We start from the raw sequence: 19,864 nt of genomic DNA on the forward strand, positions 1-19,864 counted from the left end.
ACAGAGAGAGAGAGAGACAGAGAGAGAGAGAGACAGAGAGACAGAGACAGAGAGACAGAGAGAGAGAGACAGAGAGAGAGACAGAGAGACAGACAGAGAGAGAGAAGGGGGGGAGGGAGGGAGGGGGAGAGAGAGTGTGTGTGTGTGTGTGTGTGTAGGGGGGAAGTGGTTTGGTTTGCTTTTTAATTTTCTCTTCTCCTAAATTACCTGAGACTTATTTTGTATACAATTATGTTCATAAAGAGAGGCTGGGTAGTTGGTTTGGATGCCAAGAACACCTGAGATCAAGTCTAGCCTCTAACACCTACCTGTTGACCCTCTGACTCTGGGCAGGCCACTTAACTTTTCAATTCTCTAGATTACAAATGGCAGAAAAGGTACCAGCTCATACCGGTGGAGGGAATTCCCTTATTTGACAGTTCTCTTAAGTTCTGCAAAGTACTTTACTTACATTATTTCACGCAAGCCTCACAAAAACACTATACCTACCACTACAGCAATTATTATTTGAGTTTTACAGTTGAGGAAACTGAGGCTCAGGGAAATAAGGTAAGTTGTCAATGGTCACATAGCTGGTCAATGTCAGAGTCAGTATTTGAACCAATGTTCTGAACTCCAATTCCAGAATCCCAAAGTTTATTTGCCTAGAGCTCAAATTGCTTTTCTGATAAAGGATTCCACTCCCCCCAAAGTCCTTCAAAACAGTTAAAAGTTCAAAGTAGAATTGGCCAAATGTACAAAGAAAAAACATTTCTGTAGTCTATCAAACGTAATCCTGATGAGAAAAACAAAGATTTGTGAAAAGTAGAGTGAGATATTAATTTTTATAGCTTTAATTGAATCAAGAAGTTAATATGAAGGGTTAGCTTTGTAGAGCACTGCACAATTCTTTAGGCCAGTCTTGAATCTAAGGACCGCCCTCTATTTTTTCAGGATTGTTGGTGTTTGTTTCCATTACTCTAGAAGGGTCATGCCATTGCTTTGATATGACTGTCCAGCAGAACGGTGTTCAACTGGTGGTTTCTAGCAGTCTGGTTATGACACATTGCTGAAAGCTGTGCTTACATTAACTGCATCCGGAAACCTGTCTTGTGCCCTCACAGTTGATCCCTGACCTAGTTCAATTCATCACCCAATGTGGTATGGGCATCCTGACATTATCTATTCATTATGGGGATATACTGCCTTGTATAGTGTATGGCTTCACTGCCCGCACTTTACATGGGGGCTATATTTCAGGATGTAGTCATTAATGATCCCAACTGGATACTTAATGTGAAACAGGCACGCTGTTAGTGACGATAAAACTGCCTAAGAGGTCAATATGGGCATCACCTAGTAGCAATATTCCTGATGTCATCCTGAAGGGTTGAAAATAGACCTATAAAGGTTGTCAGGAAAATGCTGGCCCTTCTCTATTCCATTCCCCCACCCCTTCTGGTCAATTAGTGTAGTCCCATATAAGATACCTAACATATCTAAGCCTAAAGAAAATTATATCTATCCCAGTGTCTATCAGGGAAGAGGATCAGATGACATTCACAGATTTTCTTTGGGGCTTTGCTTGTTTAGTGTAAGAGATTTCCTAATTGGCCTATAATAATCAATTTATAAGTATGAAAATTTAGATCAATAAGACAGGAAAAAAATACCCTGAAGTCATGTGCTACAAAGATTAATGAATGTTATAAGTTGTTGTGAGGTTGTGATGTTCTAGAGAAAAGGCAGGGAGAATGGAAAGAGTCCTGGAATTGGCATCATACGAAACCTGGGTTTAAATCTTGCTTTTAATGTTTATGAGTTATGCCCACCTTTTCTCTGGGCCTCAGTTTCCTCATTTCTAAAAACAGAAGCTACCTCACAGAGTTGTTTTGAGGATGATATAAAGTATAAAAAGTGCTCTCACATCATTCTATAAGTCCTGGCAATTATGTATAGTCTTTTCTTCAAACCACTTTAAAAAAAAAGTTTTTATTTATTTATTTTTATTTTTAAAAATTTGTTTATTTTTAGTTTTTAACATTCATTTCCACAAGATTTTGAGTTACAAATTTTCTCCCCATCTTTCCCCTACCCCCACCCCAAAATAGTGATCCTACTGAATACCCCTTCCCCCAAATCTGCTCTCTCTTACATCCTCCCGCATACCCCCTCTGACTTTCTAGTAGGGCAAGATGGATTTCTATACCCAGTGCCTGTATATCTTGTTTCCCAGTTGCATGTTAAAAAAAAAAATTCAAATAACTTTCTGTAGGGCTTAGACTGAGATGAGGGAATGCAGGAAATAAAAAAGACAGATGAAAATGAAATGACAAACATATAGTCCTCTTACCATTATCTTGTCACTATCGATAATAGTGTTTAACCTGTGTGCAATGGTCAGAACAGTGCACTGGTCAAACTTCTCTCGAATGGTCTTCTGTATTAATTCATCTGTCCTAAAAGAAGACAAAAATTTCAATGCAGAAGAGAAAATGTGAAAAAGAGAAAACATAAAAATAAGTAAGAATACTTCTACTCTTTAAAACCAAGATTGGGGATGGAGATGAATGCCTAAGAAATATTTTTTAAAGAATGGCAGAAAATATTTTTTTACCTGGTAGGTAGCAAACTAAATTTAGTTAGTTTTTTAAAAAAAAATTTAGTTTTTTTTTTTTTAAGGATGTTTGTTCTATCTCCAGAAAAAGCACTAAAAGAATTTTGGCCACCCTGACACTCTTCTCATTCATTTATGCTATTAACAATGCTGTATCATAATAGCAAGACCCTCATATTTGTACCTGGGATCCACATTGGCTGTTGCTTCATCAATAATCAATATTCGATTTTTCCTGAGGATAGCCCGGGCAAGGCAAACCAACTGTCTTTGTCCCACACTAAAATTGGATCCTTCTTCTGCCAACTCGGTATCCATTTTGCCTGGAAGATCTTCGATAGCTTCTTTAAGTTGTACCTGCAGGGAAGTAAAGGTGAAGGATGACTTTCTAAACTAATTCTTATTGAAGAAATAATGTCAACCAGCCATGGCATCTTCAAAGATTTTTTTACTTCAGGAGACATAAGCTGCTCGTGTCATCCCTAGCCCACAAATGCTTGAGTGACTGGGAGAGTTACTCCCAACAGCTAATTACGAGGCAGAATATGACATGTCAAGGCAAATTTTTTTATTTTTTACTTTGGAGAATAAATGTAATGGGAACTTCGATACCTCTTTTGACAAATATCAACAAGCGTAACGTTTATTTCAATCTTTTTACAAGTCTATTCATGATTCTATTGCATGCTAACATAGGTCATGCCAATTCCATTTTGAAACAGGCACCATACGAATTCCTCTAGTTCAATGTGAGGAAATTTGTTACATTTTATTTGAAAAGTAACTTCAGTGCCTGTGGTTCTCTGGATATCTATATACTTTGACAGATAGATTACTATATTGGGTGGCTTCAAAATATACTTTTATCTAGAAATAGATATTTTTCAAGAAGAGAAAAAGGTAAAACCTATTTCATGAGATCTATTGCCTGATTTCTTTGGGGATCCCTCCAAATTTTGGTCCCATCTATAAACTTCAGGTGTTAATTTAACTTTATCTCCACCGCTTTGAGCCTAACAAATTCAATTCGATAACATACATTTGATGGAGCCACTGTGCTAGGCAATGGGGAATAAAAGATGAAGATCACATTATCTCTGTCTACACAAAGATGAAAATATAATAAGTTATTTTGGCTTGACATTAAAAATCTTTTAGCTTTAGCCTATCTTTACAGGCTTATATAATATTACTGTACTTTACCACTTTATTTTTTTCCCACCCAAACCAGAATATTTGCTGTTCTTGCTATGGTTATCCCATAGACTATTGATCTCTCATGGGTGAATTGTACTCAATTCATGTGTTACCTCCTACCTTTCCTGATCTTAGTTATTCATGCTTTCTTCTTCCTCCTAAAATTATCATATAGATATTCGTATCTCTCTGAAAAATATTCTTGAGGGCAAAAGTTGTCTTCCACTCTGTCCCTATATTCCTGGTGCCTAGCACACATTGAGTAAGTAGCTGTTGGATGGGATTAGGGTGATATAATCGGATAGATATCAGATATTATATACACAAATAAGCATGATAATGAGGTAGATAAAGTTATCCCTTCTACATCACAACTTTCCCCAATATGGTTTTGATATATTGGGGGGGGGGTCAGTATAAGAAAGAAATGGGTATTTTTCTGGAGGTTTGTAGAAGCTGTAAATGACACATGAAGGCCAGCAGACAACATGGAGCCTATGACCAAATACTTAAGACAAATTTTACAATAAGGTACCATCAACACCCCATAAAAGAAAAAGAAAAAATTCAGACTTTTTCTCTGGTACAATTTTCACTTGGATTTTCCAGACAGTGGGGGGACCATGCCCCTAACTCCCTGAGATGTGGAAGGGATAACTTTAGAATGTGACAGAGGTCTAGATGGCAAAATAAAGAAATTAAAGGAAGCAGACAGCAAGAGGAAGTGGCATCTGATCTGTTCTGAACAAAGAGCACAATAACATAAGTTTGCATTTTTATCAGTCAATTCATTAAGCACTTAAGTAAGTATAGTGATGTCCTATACAAGGGATTGTTGTGTTTGTCCTTTGTGTTCGAAGAGGACCATGACATCGGGGAAATGATGACATGACTTGCAGTTGACTTTGCTTTGAGTGAGGGAGGGCTGTGCAAGGTCACCAGCCTCACCTTCACCTCCAGAGCCATATGGGTCCAGTGGCTAGATATTCGTCAGGATGACTGGGGATGACCCTGAATGCAATGGGAGACCCTGGCCCTTGTAGGCTAAGGCCTTTTCATTTTCTCACTTTGAGTGAGGTAACACCCATTCAATGAATAGGCCTCTTTAGGCAAAAGACAGTGTCTGCCTTCAAGGAGTTCACAATTTAATGGGGGAGATAACTAGCAAAGAAATATATTCAAACAGGTAAACAAGCATTTACAGGATAAGGAGGGAATAATTAAAAGAGGGGAAACTCTAGAATTCGGAGGGGTTGGGAAAGGCTTCCTTGTAGGAGATGGGATTTTTGTGGCACTTTTTCTTAAGCTCTTTACTTATGTGATTCCCATCTGATCCTCACAACAATCCTGTGATCTGGAGCTATTATTGTCCCCACTTTTCAAAGGAGGAAACTGAGGGTAAGAGAGATTAAGTGGCTTGCCAAGGGTCACTCAACTATAAAGTGTCTGATGCAGGAAATGGATTCACGTTTTCCTGAATCCAACACTCTATCCTTTGTTCGACCTGGCTGCTTATGGAGAAGGGTTTCCAAAGGTAGAAAGATGTAAGAGAGGTATGGGGTTAACATTTATAAATCCATGGATGTAGATGAGAGAGCTGGAAGAGATGAGGGAAAAACTAGTAATAAGGAAAAAAAGGAAGGACGGTAAAGAAGAAAGAAAGAAAAAAGAATGGAAGGAAAGGAGGAAGAAAGGAGAAGAAGGAAGAGAGGGAGAGAGGAAGGAAAGAAAGGAGGAAAGAATAAAGAAAGAAAGGAAAGAAGGAAGAAAAGAGAAAGAAAGGAAGGAAGGAAAGAAGAAGAGGAAAGAGGAAACAAAGGAAGGAAGGGAAAGCAGAGATGAAGAAGAGGATTGGGACATCTAAACTTACAGTACGAGAAGACATATTAGCAAAGAAGACTAAGAAGAGGTGGTCAAAGAAAGTAAATGCAGAGACTTTGGCATTTCATAAGCCAACAGAAAAGAGAAACATAAACAATAAAGTCTACTGTTTTATTCTAAAGTTAAGTATGGTCATTCCCTCTAAACCATAAGGACAATTGTCTTGTTTATTGTAGCTGTACCTTCATAAAATTGTGGTTTACAGGTAACTAATCTCTTAATCTCTAAGAATGATTTCATGGGCTACCACTGGTATGATGGCACAATTCCATGAATATGTGATTTGGAAGAGAGGTTTAATGGAGCCATTAGGCAAATATAGTTCAACAATTCAACAAAGATTTCTGAAGTACTTATGTGCATGGCCCTACACTAGGTGCTGGGGCTAAAATGGCCCAAATCATAGTCTCATGTCTTCAAGGAGTTTACATAATAATTATATATAGGAAGTCCATGGGGTCAACAACTCATTAAATAAAGGTGACAGCTAAAGTATCCAACAATTACAATAACAAATAGCAAAAACCAAAAGTAAAAAGTAAACTAGTCTTTAACTACACAACAATAGCTATGAAATGAAAAAATTCATCTTGGAGTCAGGATCTTTTAAAGCTCCAAGAAATGAGAAAGTGGGGTTCAGGTTATATGATTAGCAGGTGCTTTTCTTTAACAGGCATGGTGAACCTGTGGCCTCAAGGCCACCTGTGGCCCTCTAGGTCCTTAAGTGTGACACTCGGACTAAATTTAAACTTCACAGAACAAATCCCCTTAATAAAAGGATTTGTTCTGTAAAACTTGGACTCAGTCAAAAAGCTGTATCCAAAGACCTAGCAGGCAACATGTGGCTTCTAAGCTGCAGGTTTCCTATCCTTGCTAGAACACTGAATTGTCCTCAGGGAAGTAGTGTAATACATCAGAAAGAACACTGGACTAGGTATCATAAGATCTATTATCTGTATGACTGTGAGTTATTTTACTTCTGTTTCCTTATCTGTAAAATGGTTCTGGGGCAGCTAGGTGGCATAGTGGATAGAGCACTGGACTTGGGGTCAGGAAGATCAGAGTTCAAATCCAGCCTCAGAAACTTACTAGCTGTGTGATTCTGGGCAAGTCACTTAACCCTGTTTGCCTCAGTTTCCTCATTTGTAAAATGAGCTAGAGAAGGAAATGACAAACCACTCCAGTATCTTTGCCGAGAAAATAGCAAATGGGGTCACAAAGAGTCAGACACAACTGAAAATGACTAAACAACAACATGGTTCTAATAGCTAGCAAAGTAATTTGTAAAACTTAAAGGAATCTACAAATTATATAACAACATAAATGGTACTGATGGGGTACTTGGGGTCTAGATCAATTTGTGAAACCAACTTGTAAAACCAGTCTGTGACTTTGTAACTGCACTTTGTTTTGTAAAGTTGTAACTTCGATTTGTCCTTTCCCATCCTTGAGATCTGCCCCTTCTCCCAATCCCACACTCCACCTAGGCAACACCCTGTGACCCCTTTGTTCTTACTTAATCTCTTCATTTCTTCTGGGCCTGGCCCACACCCTCCTTTGTCCTTGCCTTTTGTCTGCTTCTGCCTGGCCCAAATCTTATCTGAACTATCTATTCACATGCTCCTCTTGGTCAGCTCTGACCTTTGTCTATGCACTGAGGCCCCTCCCATCTGGTCAGCCCTGACCATGGCAGCCCTACCCTTTAAAGGTAAAAGCATGTACCCCTCTCACTTGCAGGTCCCCTAAAGGACTCTTGGCCGCTTCTCATAGAAGCAGTAACAATAAACTTCTACAACTCTCACTCCAATTAAGCCTGAGACCTTGAATTCTTTCCAGACGATATTGCAGGTTTTCTGGTCTTAGAAAAGATCATAATTCCTGCTGAACCTATTGGGATCTCGTCCATCATCAGTACGATTTCAATTTTCTTTTAAAAAGAGACAAAAGACAAAAAATGAAAAGACCTGGGGGTTTAGGAATATTGTCTTAGAAACTGCACTGAATTCTAGTTCCTGGTCTGCCACAAACTCAGTATTTCTGGCACCCTACTCACAGTATTTCTGGCTTGATAAAATCATCCATAGCCTGTACTCGGATCTTAAGAGCCCCGGTCACAAACATGGAAGTAACACTTTGAAAATCCCCACAAACATTGTTCTAGACTGTAGTTTCATTAAACAGTTTATCTCCTCCCTCTATGAGCCAACACAGGGTAAACTAACATCCTTTAATACATACTTGAAACAAATTGCTTTCTATGTGCTAGACAATGTTCATTTCCATTAATGAAAATGAATCCAATCAAAAGAGTCATTTACTCCAACCATCATGAATAGATGGGAACCTATGGAATCTAACAAGGTCTCCAAGGGAGTTTTTTTAATCACTGATTTTTTTATTTACTGATTTTTAATTTTTTTAAATTTTGCTTTTTGGAGGGGGGAAGGGAGGGCACTTGGGATTTAGTGACTTGGCCAAGGTCACACAGCTAGTAAGTGTTAAGTGTCTGAGGTTGTATTTGAACTCAGGTCCTCCTGACTCCAGGGCTGGTGCTCTATTCACTGCACCACCTAGCTGCCCCATCCAAGGGAGTTTTAAAAGCTTTAGAAGTAGCCTTTGATAGTTTATTTGCCATCAGAAGTCTACCATTACTTCCTAATATATCTTGGTGAAAAAAAGCAATCAGTAACTAATTTATATTTGATAATAGTGAAGTTATAAAGGAGGCAATGAGGCATAACAGGGCTGTGTACAAGAAGACAATCTGAAAGCCTGCATTCAAGAGTTCTAGCTCTGTCGTCTATTAGATGTGTAATTCTAGGCTAAATTTTAAAAGGCCACACCTTTCTGGGTCCATTTCTTCATCTGGGTCTTTCTAACACATTACGGGTATTTATGTTCATGTCTTATAACCTTCTTGAGGGCATTTTCCATTTCAGTAACATGGAACACATTGCTTTGCAACAGCAGAGAATTAATAATGAAGTGGAGCGAAGTAATTCTTAAAATTATGCCAGTTTCTAAAATTCTGTTGTCCTAAGTTGCTTTTCCTTTTTCAAGCTGTATATTCTCAAGGCCTTTAATTTTTCCACATAGGTTTTATGTTTTATCCCTATGTTTTCTTGAAATTCTTCATATTCCTCTTAAGTTCTAGGGTAAAATTGAATCATGTACAAATATTTCCAACGAAATTCCTGAAAAGGTGCACAAAAATTAATTTTTTATTTGTCAAATTCCATTTTCTTACTAAATTTCAGTATACATCTGGAAAGGTAATTGTCTTAAAAATTGTCAGTATGTAACAAAATCACCCTTATGAAGAGATTTTAAAATTTTTTCACATTTTAAAGAAAACCAGTAATTTTGTAAGGAAAAATTTTTAGTGCTATTTAAAATTAATTACAAGTGATTCTATACTCTTTAATTTTCCATTAACCCCCAATAAAGCTTTAAAAATTCCCCTCTCTTGGATGTGTTTTCCTAGCTTTCAGCCTTGGCTCATTCTGAGCTTTAGGACTCCTGACACTATTATTTTGGACCTTGCCATGTTTTGGGATGCGTCTGCAATTACTCGTGCTCATTTCATAAGAATTGTTGCCTTTCTTATACACTGACAGTCTCTCTGGATAAGACTCCCTTTGTGTCTTCAGAATGTTATTCTAGAAGGATTACTATCTTAAGTTTCCTGTGAACTCTTGTAGACATTTTTCTAACAAACTACATCAAACTGTCATTGCCTAATTTAGGAAGGTTAAAAAAAAATCCTTGAGTGTACTGCCACCAGATACTGTTGGACTTCATTATAATCATATTTGATCTCTGTAGGAAGGAAGACAAGGAAGAAGGGAGGGAGGGAAGGGGGAGAAGGAAGGAGGAAGGAAGAAAAGGAAGGTAGGTTGGCAGAAAGGAAGGCAGGAAGGAAGGCAGGAATAAAGAAAGGCAGGCAAGTCAGGAAGGCAAGAAGAAAGGAAGGAAGGAAGGAAGGAAGGAAGGAAGGAACTTGGGTGGCAATTCTGCTCCAATGAAGGCCATAAAGGTTATGAAAAGGAGATCCTTTTCAGCTTCAAAATTCTATGCATTCTACAGGACTCAGCAAAAACATTACCATTTCTTTTAAGTTGTTCAAAGGGGGCAGAATGGCATTTGAACTCATCACCATATCCCAAAGGAACTGAAAATTCTTTAATTTAATGAATCCCAATCCAATGATAACCCTATAGGCTGTTAGTCAAACTTTCTCATTTTGGGGTTATCTGAAAATGATTCAATTTACTCTAGTAAACATTGATAAAAGTGTCAACTGACTCAGTATCAGCCCATGATGAACACAGTGTATGTTATTATGGGCTAGGATATAATGACAGGAGGAAGGGAACTATGAGTATAGCAAAGTGGATAGATGATGATAGGAAGTAGATATGACCATGGAACATGGGTTAAGTTTGAGTTCAGGGACTTCATTGTCCATTAAGTAGTTTAAGGGAATTGAAGAAACCTGAGGAATTTGAATGTCCTTAGGAAACGGATTTAAGGCACTTTAGAGAATGAAACCTCTCTATGAAGCAATGGAAAGAGCCCAATATTTAATCTAAGTACCTAATACTTTTTGAAGAAAGACTAATACTGTAGGTATGGATTTCATTTCATTTTACAACTATGTAAACCTGGTTATCAAATACTTAATCATTGTCCTATTTGAATTCCATTGAGATATTCTAAAATTTCATTTTTATGTTGTTAATATTTCTGTCATTTTCAGTATTTCTAAGAAGTTACAAAGCAACATGGAACTCTACTAGAAGCAATTTAAAACTGAGGTTCTAAGGATTAAACAAGTTTATGTTTTATCAATAGTTCAAAGATACTGAATTTAGTTATAGATAGAATTGTTTTTCTATTAATGCTTCAATTTCTTTTCTTTTATTTATTTATTTTTGCTTTTTGGAGGGCAATTGGAGATAAGTGACTTGCCCAAGGTTACATGGCTAGTTTTTGTGTTAAGTGTCTGAGGCTGGATTTGAATTCAGGTCCTCCTGACTCCAGGGCCACCTAAAAGCCCACCTCAATTTATTTTCAATGCATTTATTTATTCAAATTCTTATACCTAAGAGTACATTTCTAGTTGTTTTGTTTTTCCCCCAGATTGTCACTTTTTAAAACATGAACAAGGTTCATTGAGACAATATAATCATATTCTATTGCAATGGAACAAGTTGAAAAATCAGTACAAAATTCAGAATAATTTTAGCCTGCCAGTCAGTTAAATATTAGTTGGATCAATCAATAAACATTTACTAAGCACCTCCTATTTGTCAGGTAGTGAATTAGGCATTGGGAATACAAAGACAAAAATAAAAGTCTTTGTCCTCAAGGATTTTATAGGGTAAGATAATACATACAAACATACATACGTGAATACATACATACATGTATAAATTTTACTTGTTCACAGACATTATTTCCTATCTTCTAGGATTAGAAGGGCAGTAGTAATAATCTTAAAGAACCTTGGGAATTCTGAAGAGGGGTGGGTTTGGAAGAAGAAACTGAGTTTCATTTCAGCTATATTGAATCTGGATGCCAATCAGATATCCATTTTGAAATGTCTCCTAAGCAGCTGGTGATAAGGGATGAGAGCTCAGGAGAAAGACCAGATGTAGATCTATAGCTCAGGGAGTCATCTGGATGGAGATAAGTGAACCCATGGGAGCTTATGGTCATCAAGTGAAGACAGCACAAGACAAACCACTATTAAGGGGTTGGATATAGGTGATGATTTAGAAAAGGAGTCTTAGAAGGAGTGATCAGACAGGTAAGAGAATAAGAGAGTACAATCAAATTAAAATCCCAAATGAAAAGAATGTCTTGAGGTTGGTCAACAGTATGCCTACAGAATCCAGAAGGATAAGGACTGAATCTAATAGACTTAGTGATTAAATTTTTGACAGTTTTGGAGGGGACAGTTTCTTCAAGGCTGGATGTCAGATCATAAGTATTGAGAACTGAACAAGAGATAAACAAGTGAAGACATTGAATGGACCAGATAATGAGAATTTTCAAAGGATTGTTGAGAGCTCTGGGAATGTTTGTAGACAGGATGGAATGATCCAGCAGAGAGGAAATAGATTATAGCCCTTGAAGGTCACCATGTCTAACCCCCTCATTCTACAATGGGGGGATCTGAGGTCAAGAGAGGTTAAGCGACTTGTCCAGTTATGCAAAATGAGAGAGCCTGAGATGATGCGAAGTGGCTCTGAAATGTTAAGTAGGGGGAAAAGGGAACCTAGGGTGAATGACCTCTAGCTTCTGTCGAGGTGAGGTAAAAAGTGCTATGAGAGTCTAGAAGGGAAGAGGGGTCTGGAATAGCTATGGTCAGGAAAGTAATAGAGAATAAATTAGGGAGTAATAAAAGGGTTGTAGTAAGGGCACAGTGGAGATTAGAAACTGGAGGAATCGGTAGGGATAACCCAGACTACTATACTTATGGGATGAATTTTGATTTAACTAACATTATGACAAATTAAATAAGCACCTCATATATGCACATGAGCATTGTGATAGATAATGAGGGCAGATGTATGTATGCGTGTGTGTGTACATATTTTTAAAATAGGTATCATCCCTGCCCTCATGGCATTTACTCCATCCAAAAGGAGGGATGGAGTCTAACTATAGGTAACTATAATATGTGATATGTACATATATTACACATCATGTACATTAGAGAAGTATAGAATAAATCACCATATGAGGACTAAGAGGGAAGGTCATCAGTAACAGGTGACTCTGGATGGTAGGATCAGGGAAGGCTGAATGGATTTTGCCTGGATTAATTTTATTAGCTAGAGAGTTTATGGATGTTTAGTTATGAAACAAGTTGTGAAATCATTTACCTGCAACTGTAATTCACAGTCTTTTAAGGTGTGTAACAAAAGCAATCCACTGAATAAATATGCATCCAACTCATATGTAGAGATTGACAATCTTAGTGGCCAATTACCTTCCAAACAGAAGATGAAGTAATAAGCCTAGATTCAGGGGAAAAAAAAATCCCCAAGTCTTCTGGGAAGTTGGGTGGATGTGTAAAGACTATCACAGACACACCTCTAGAAAACAAGAATTACAGGTAAGAAACTGTCTGGCCTCCAAGGCTGGCAGTGCATAGTAAAATCTTATCCAGCACATTAAAATTTCAGAGATAGGGGCAGCTGGTGCAGTGAGTAAAGCTTCAGCCCCGGAGTCAGGAGGACCAGAGTTTGGTTCAGGCCTCAGACACTTAACACCCACACAAAAAAACTAGCCGTGTACCCTTGGGCAAGTTACTTAACCCCAACTGCCCTCCAAAAAGGCAAAAAAAAAAAATTTCAGAGACATCCCATGAAGGATAAAATAAGTGACAGCTATGTTGGTAACAGGGAAAAAAAATAACAAGCCAGAAGAACTAATCCAACTGCTTTAGTGTCATTTATGGGTGCATGTTTTCTTATTCCTTTCTTTTTGCAAAAGTTACTACACATTCTCTAAAAAATTACAAATCATTCAGGCCGTTTTGTGAGATGTTGAAGGCCAGATTTATGCAGAGGACAGGGTATTAGGGAGAAGCTAGGTGGTGCAGTGGACAGAGTTCCAGGCCTGAAGTTAGGAAAACTCATTTTCATGAGTTCAAATCTGGTCTCAGACACTGACTGGTAGACCCTGGACAAGTCACTTAACTCTGTTTGTCTGCCTCCTCATCTATAAAATGATTTAGAGAAGGAAATGGCCAACCACTCTGGTATCTTTGCCAAGAAAACTCCAAATGGGGTCACAAAGAGTCAACATGACTGAAAACAACAGAACAACAATAACTGACTGTCAAAGTCCCTGGCTTGCTTATCTGAGGTTCTACAATTCTTCATGTTTATTAAGTTCTGAAGGAGGATGTGGCCTGGCTTAGGAGGTAACCTGGTCCAAGTCTCACCTCTGATACACACTGGCTGTGTGACCCTAGGCAAATCACTCAACCTCTGAGTGACACAGGCCTAAGCCTATAAATTAGAGACCAGTCACCAAACTGAATTTAGTGGAATTTGTTGCACAATAAGTTTCCTAAAATGATTTTCACAGGTCCTGACCAAAAAAGCCAAACCAAACCAAACCAAACCCTAAACCCCAACAAAACCATTAAAAAACAAAACAAAACACACAGAACTCCAATGATACCATAGAGAAATCACAAGCAGAGTAAAAGACATGGTCTCTGCCCTTGAGTTTAACACCTAGTTGGAACAAGCAATAAAAGCAATACACACATAGCAAGAAACAGAAATATGTACAGACTACAATAGGTAAGAGGAAGGGTAGTTCATAGAAATGTACTGATAAGCATATAAAAGAAGTTGTGTGATATTCCTACAGCAAAAATATACATAACAAAAATATGCATACAATAATATACATACATATAAGGACACCGTTAGAAATAAAGTAAAGCCTATTTCTAACAGCTCAGTCAAAATGATTTCTTTCTTGCTTCCTATTGCTACTTGTTACTTTTTAATGTTTTGACCTTAATTATATTTTACATTGATAACACATTTTCTCCATAAAGCCCTAAGTGCTTAATAGGTACTGTCTCAGTTATCTTTTGGGTAGTAGTGGTATTATCTTCCCTGTTTAATCTATGTAGAAAATGAAGCAAAAAGAAGTTAATTTCTCCAGGTAACTCATTTTGTCATTGGTCAGGTTGATATTAGAAAACAGTCTTGAATGCTAATCCAGTACTTAACTCTCTTAAGGACAAATGAGGTAACATATTAGTAGTTCAAATTCACAGAAGAAGGTAAATACACAACAAAGGACACTTTATTGCTTGCTTTCTCTCCTTCTAAGTACAAGGATGCTGAATGCTATAACAGATAGCTGAATAATTCCAAGTTGCTTTCCAAAATGACTACATAGATTCACAACTCCACCAACAAATTACTAACATGCCCATTTTGCAACAATCCCTCCAACTTAGACTCTTCCCATCTTTTGTCACTTTGACAATTTATAAGGGCAAGAAGTTAAACTTCAGGGTTGTTGTGATTTGCATTTTTTCTGATTATTAGTGACTTGGAGCGTTTGAAAACCGATTGTTCATATACTTTAACCATTTATCTTTTGAGAGAGAGACAGAGAGAGACAAAGAGACAGAGACAGAGAGAGAATTGGTTTAATCTTAATTTTTAGCCATTTTGCTGATCAGTTTTAAGCAGCAGCTTTTATAAAACAGAAATCTCTTCCCTAAATAATTTATGTTTTCTGGTTTAAGTTTCAGTGTTTCTGATTCTTCCTTGTCTAGTCTGTTCCATTGACCTAAAATCATTATTTTTTAACACAAAATAACTAATTAACCATAATACATATATCTTTGTTGATTGTTGCTTTAATTTAGTTTTAGGGCTGGAGGGCTATTTTCTTTTCATCCCTACCTCTTTTCATCATTACCCCTTAATACTCTAGATCTTTTATTTTTTTCCAAATGAATTTTGTCATTTTGTTCAGTTCTAAAAAGTACTCCTTTGATAATTTGATTGTCATAGCATTAAAATTATAAACTAACCTTGCTGGTATTTTAATTTTTATTATTTTGGCATACTCCTGCCATGAGTACTGAACGTTTCTCCAGCTGTTAGAGTTGTTCTTTTTTTTTTTTTTTTTTTTTTTTTTGGAGGGAGGAAGGCAGGGCAATTGGGGTTAAGTGACTTGCCCAAACACTGCTAGTAAATGTTAGGTGTCTGGGGCCAAATTTGAACTCGGGTCCTCCTGATTCCAGGGCCAGTGTAGAGTTGTTCTTTATTTCTTTATGTATCAATTCAGGATAAAGTCTATATAAGTGTTTTATGTGCTTTGGTAGATTTATCCTCAGATACTTTATGCATTTTATAATAATTTGGAAGGTGCTTCTGAATTAGTCTGAGATTTTGTTATTATCCTACAGAAAGGCAGCTGATGCTTGAGGGTTTATTTTATTTGCTGAAGCTACTGTTTCGATTAGTATATTTGCTGATTCTTTAGTATTATTTCCTTAGTGAACCATCACATTGTCAACAAATAGGGATAGTTTTATCTCCTCTATACCTACAGAAAGGCAGCTGATGCTTGAGGGTTTATTGTATTTGCTGAAGTAACTGTTTCAGTTAGTATCTGCTGATTCTTAAATATTTCCTTAGTGAACCATCACATTGTCAACAAATAGGGATAGTTTTATCTCCTCTATACCTAGCTTTAATTTCTTTTTGTCTTACTGCTATAGCTAGACTTTCCAGAACTATATTGATGAGCTTGGGCATCCTTACTTCATGCTTTGCTCCATTATTTACTGGGAAATGTTCTAGTGTATCCCCATTGCATAAGAAGGTTGCTTTTGGTTACTTTTTATGATATTAAAAAAGGTCCCTCCATGCCTCTACTTTGTAGGGTTTTTAGCATAAATGAGTGTAATACTTTGTCAAAGTCCTTTTCCTCATCCATTGAGATAATCATGTGGTTTCTGATGTTTTTATTTTTAACATAATTATGTTGATGGTTTCCCATTCTTGCATCTGTGGTATAAACCCAAATTGTTAATGCTGATCCTTGGATAAGTTGCTATAGTCTAACAGGATTTTATTTAAATCATTTTTAATTAATAATATTGCTCAATAATTCTCTATCTGTGTATTATTCTTCCCTGGTTTAGATATTAGGACTATATTTGTCTCAGAAAAAGGAATCAGGGTATTTTTGTTTGCAATTTTTGAGAATAATTTGTGTAGTATGGGTACTAAATATCATTTAAAAATCTGATGGAATTATCCTACCCATCAGTTCCTTAATAGGAACAATGCCTTTTTCTGCTATTTGGATTATTCAATTTGGTCTTTGCTGTTCAGGTTTATATTTTTGAATGTTTTATTCTACTTCTTTTGTGTTCTCAGTTTTCTTGGTATATAACAGTGTATAGTAGGGTTCTGATAATTCTTTTGGCTTTGTTGTGAATTTACGTGAACAGTTTGTTATTTTCTTCAACAGATCTTCTGCTCTATTTTTAAAAACTGGATTGGCTAAAAGTTAATTTTATCAATGTTTTCAAAGAAGCAGTTTTAGTTTTATAATTTCTATGGCTTTTGGGGGGGGGTTATTTTTGTTTTCTCTTTGTCTATTTCTCCTCTAACTTTGAAAAGCCTTTGGCATTTGAATGTTTAAAAATGAATACTGAAAGAAAAGTCTTTTTCTTTCTTTCTTTTTTTTGCCTTTTGGAGGGCAATTGGAGATAAGTGACTTGCCCAAGGTCACATGGCTAGTTTTTGTGTTAAGTGTGTGAGGCTGGATTTGAACTCAGGTCCTCCTGACTCCAGGGTGGGTGCTCTATTCACTGCACCACCTAGCTGGCTCTCTTTTTCTTTCTTTTTCTTTAAAAACTTTATTTTTAAAATACGGAATAGCTCTCAGGGAAGGTGAGGGGTGAGGGTTACCGGGGGAAATCACAGTGAAAGTTTATTTAAAAGAAATAAATGAAAGAAAGTAGTTGAGTAGATAAGCCTCCTCTCAGAATCTCCCATCTTACATAACAAAACAAACATATAAAGTTGAAATAAAGGAAATTTTGTAAATCACCTCTTTCAGGGCGTCCCACAATTCTCCATCTGTGTACTCATTAAAAGGGTCCAGATTTCTTCTCATCGTTCCAGTGAATAAAACAGGTTCCTAAAATTCCAACAAAATGTCTATCAATGTATGAAGTGCACAAAGATCTATTCATTTGTTTTAGTAAAGATAGAATAAAGCACAAAATGTCACTACCTTAATGTAACAAATTCTAGTGAAAAAAAATATATAGCTTCTCTATTTGTTCTACATAGCAGCTATATCATAGATAGCTAAAGAGCAGGGTATAATCAGTATAATTTTTCTGGTGATATTTGTTTAACAAATGGGAAAAACCACGATTCAGTTATCTGATGAACCTCATTTCAAGGGTACCAATGAAAATCAATGGTAGATCCAGGTGTAGTACCTGGGAAATATGAATAGCATGATTATAATAAAGACTTGTGACTTGAGGGGAAATTGCTAAACATCATTACACTAGCACTGAATGATAAACAAGGACATTTTCTCCACTGGTAAAAGATATTCCTGGTATGGGAAGTCTCCTAGACGAATACAACTGGGACTTTCTGTTCCTGCCTGAAGGAGGAATGAACTAATGGGAACTGAGCACCCTTTCTATTAAGAGACTTAAGCTGATATCTTCTTTATCTTTCCATTCTTCCACTGGGACGGATGCCCTACTATTATTAACCATAAGGGTGGGATAAGATGAAAACCATTTTGAGGTGTGTCATCATTAAAGTATGTACTTTTAAGAACTCATTTCTCAACTTCAGGAGTAGTTGGGGATCCACCCCTGCATTATGTTTCTTTCTGGACCCCAATGATAATGCAAGTTTAAAAGAGAAACCACTATGCTCATAACAATGTGTCTCATTTAATATTTTCTCATAAGATATAACATCAGACAAATGACATATAAGAAAGTGAGTAGCAAAAGAACAAAACTGTTTTCCACCGACAAATAAGTATAATACAGTCACATAGATGAATATGAACGTCTGTATATGAGTATGATTATAGATATTTAAGTATATGTATGGGCATATATAATTCTGTTTATATGTTCATATATGTATGCATGTCTTTATATGTATATGCATACACACATGTGTACACACATATATCCACCCTTAATTGTAGCCTTTTAGGGTGGCTACAAGAGGAAGGGGGAAAAAAGGACAAAGTAAAAAGTGCACAACTTACAAGGAAGCAAAGATGGACAGCACTCAACACAATGCATAGTACTTATTATATACAGCTTTCTTGAAAGGGAAATTTATTGCTGTATATTTTGAATCCTCTCTTACATTCTGCTGTGCACATGACCATGCTTTTTCTTTTTTCTCTTGTATTTAAGCTTTAATATTTAAGTTTATGTTTCTTTTCCTTTTCTTATTAAGTTTAAAATTTTAAAAATGATGAAAAAATAAATTTGAGGGGAATGAAAGAAATTTCCCCCTCACTAGAAAAGGGGTAAAAATAAATAATAAAACTGGTTGATTTTAGAGGGGCAGTGGAACATAGAGGTTCAGAGCTTCACATTTAGAAGAAATAACAATAAAAAACAGGACTGTATCATTTTACTGGGATCAGACACTTGGCCTTTCCTTCACTGTAGTGGTACCCTGAGATCCCAAAGTTTTCCCTCCATTTTCAGACAAGCAGGAACATGATTTTGGGCAGGGGTGGGGAACCTGTGGCCTTCTAGGTCCTTGGGTGTGGCCTTTTGCCTGGGTCCAAGTTTTACACAACAAATCCTTTTATTAAGATGATTTGTTCTGTGAAGTCTGGATTCGGTCAAAGGGCTACACTTAAAGACCTAGAGCATTCACATGTGGCCTCAAGGTCACAGGTGCCCTACCCCTGGTTTAGAGGATGGAGTTCTGGACTTGAGGCCAGATGACCTGGACTAAAACCATAGCTCTACTACCTATGTGACCCTGGGCACTTCTTTAGATTTCACATCTGTAAAACAAGGAGGTTGGAACTGGTACTTCTGAATCAAGAGTCCATGGAACCCCAAAGGATATGTGGATAGACTTCAGGGGGTTTATGAGCTTATATGGGGAAAAAAAATTACATCTTTATTTTCACTAATCTCTAGCTGAAATTTAGCATTCCCTTCAACCGTTTAAAAACAAAATTTTGAGAAGGGCATGATAGAGCAGATAGTGTGCCTGGCCTAGAGTCAGGAAGCCTCATCATTATTAGTTCAAATGTAGCCTCAGACACTAGCTGTGTGACCCTGGGTAAGTCACTTAACTTTGTTTGCCTCAGTTCCTCATCTGTAAAATGAGCTGGAGAAGGAAATGGCAAATTATTCCCAGTACCTTTGCCAAGAAAACCCCCAAAGGAGTCGTAAACACTGAATCCAGAGCTTTACTCATTTATGAATGTAGGCAACAAATATTTTGAGGAATCCATAGGCTTCATTGGATTGCCAAATAGGTACATGACAAAAAAAGAACCCCTGGATTAGATGGTCTGGCTGTAAATTATCACCTTAACGAGTTTTCTTTTATGCATCTTTTATTTAAGGAGAAAGGCAACTAACTTTCTTCCCTCATA

At 36.9% G+C, this 19,864-nt stretch overlaps 1 protein-coding gene across 2 annotated transcripts in view; it reads right to left on the reverse strand.

Moving 5' to 3' along the window:
* ABCC4 (ATP binding cassette subfamily C member 4 (PEL blood group)) overlaps positions 1-19,864 on the reverse strand; it is a 286,479-nt gene that overhangs the window by 23,675 nt on the left and 242,940 nt on the right. For both annotated transcript variants that reach the window (XM_069067341.1, XM_069067340.1), the window contains exons 27-29: positions 17,297-17,386; positions 2,781-2,953; positions 2,333-2,438 (exon numbers count right to left, since the gene is read on the reverse strand). In XM_069067341.1, the coding sequence (XP_068923442.1) occupies positions 2,333-2,438; positions 2,781-2,953; positions 17,297-17,386 (369 nt within the window). The remainder of the gene's footprint in view (positions 1-2,332; positions 2,439-2,780; positions 2,954-17,296; positions 17,387-19,864) is intronic.

Source organism: Petaurus breviceps, unplaced genomic scaffold (assembly GCF_028583685.1).
Source record: "Petaurus breviceps papuanus isolate PSGF00001 unplaced genomic scaffold, PetGlider_PUasm1.0 90743, whole genome shotgun sequence".
In the NCBI taxonomy this organism is placed as follows: domain Eukaryota; kingdom Metazoa; phylum Chordata; class Mammalia; order Diprotodontia; family Petauridae; genus Petaurus; species Petaurus breviceps.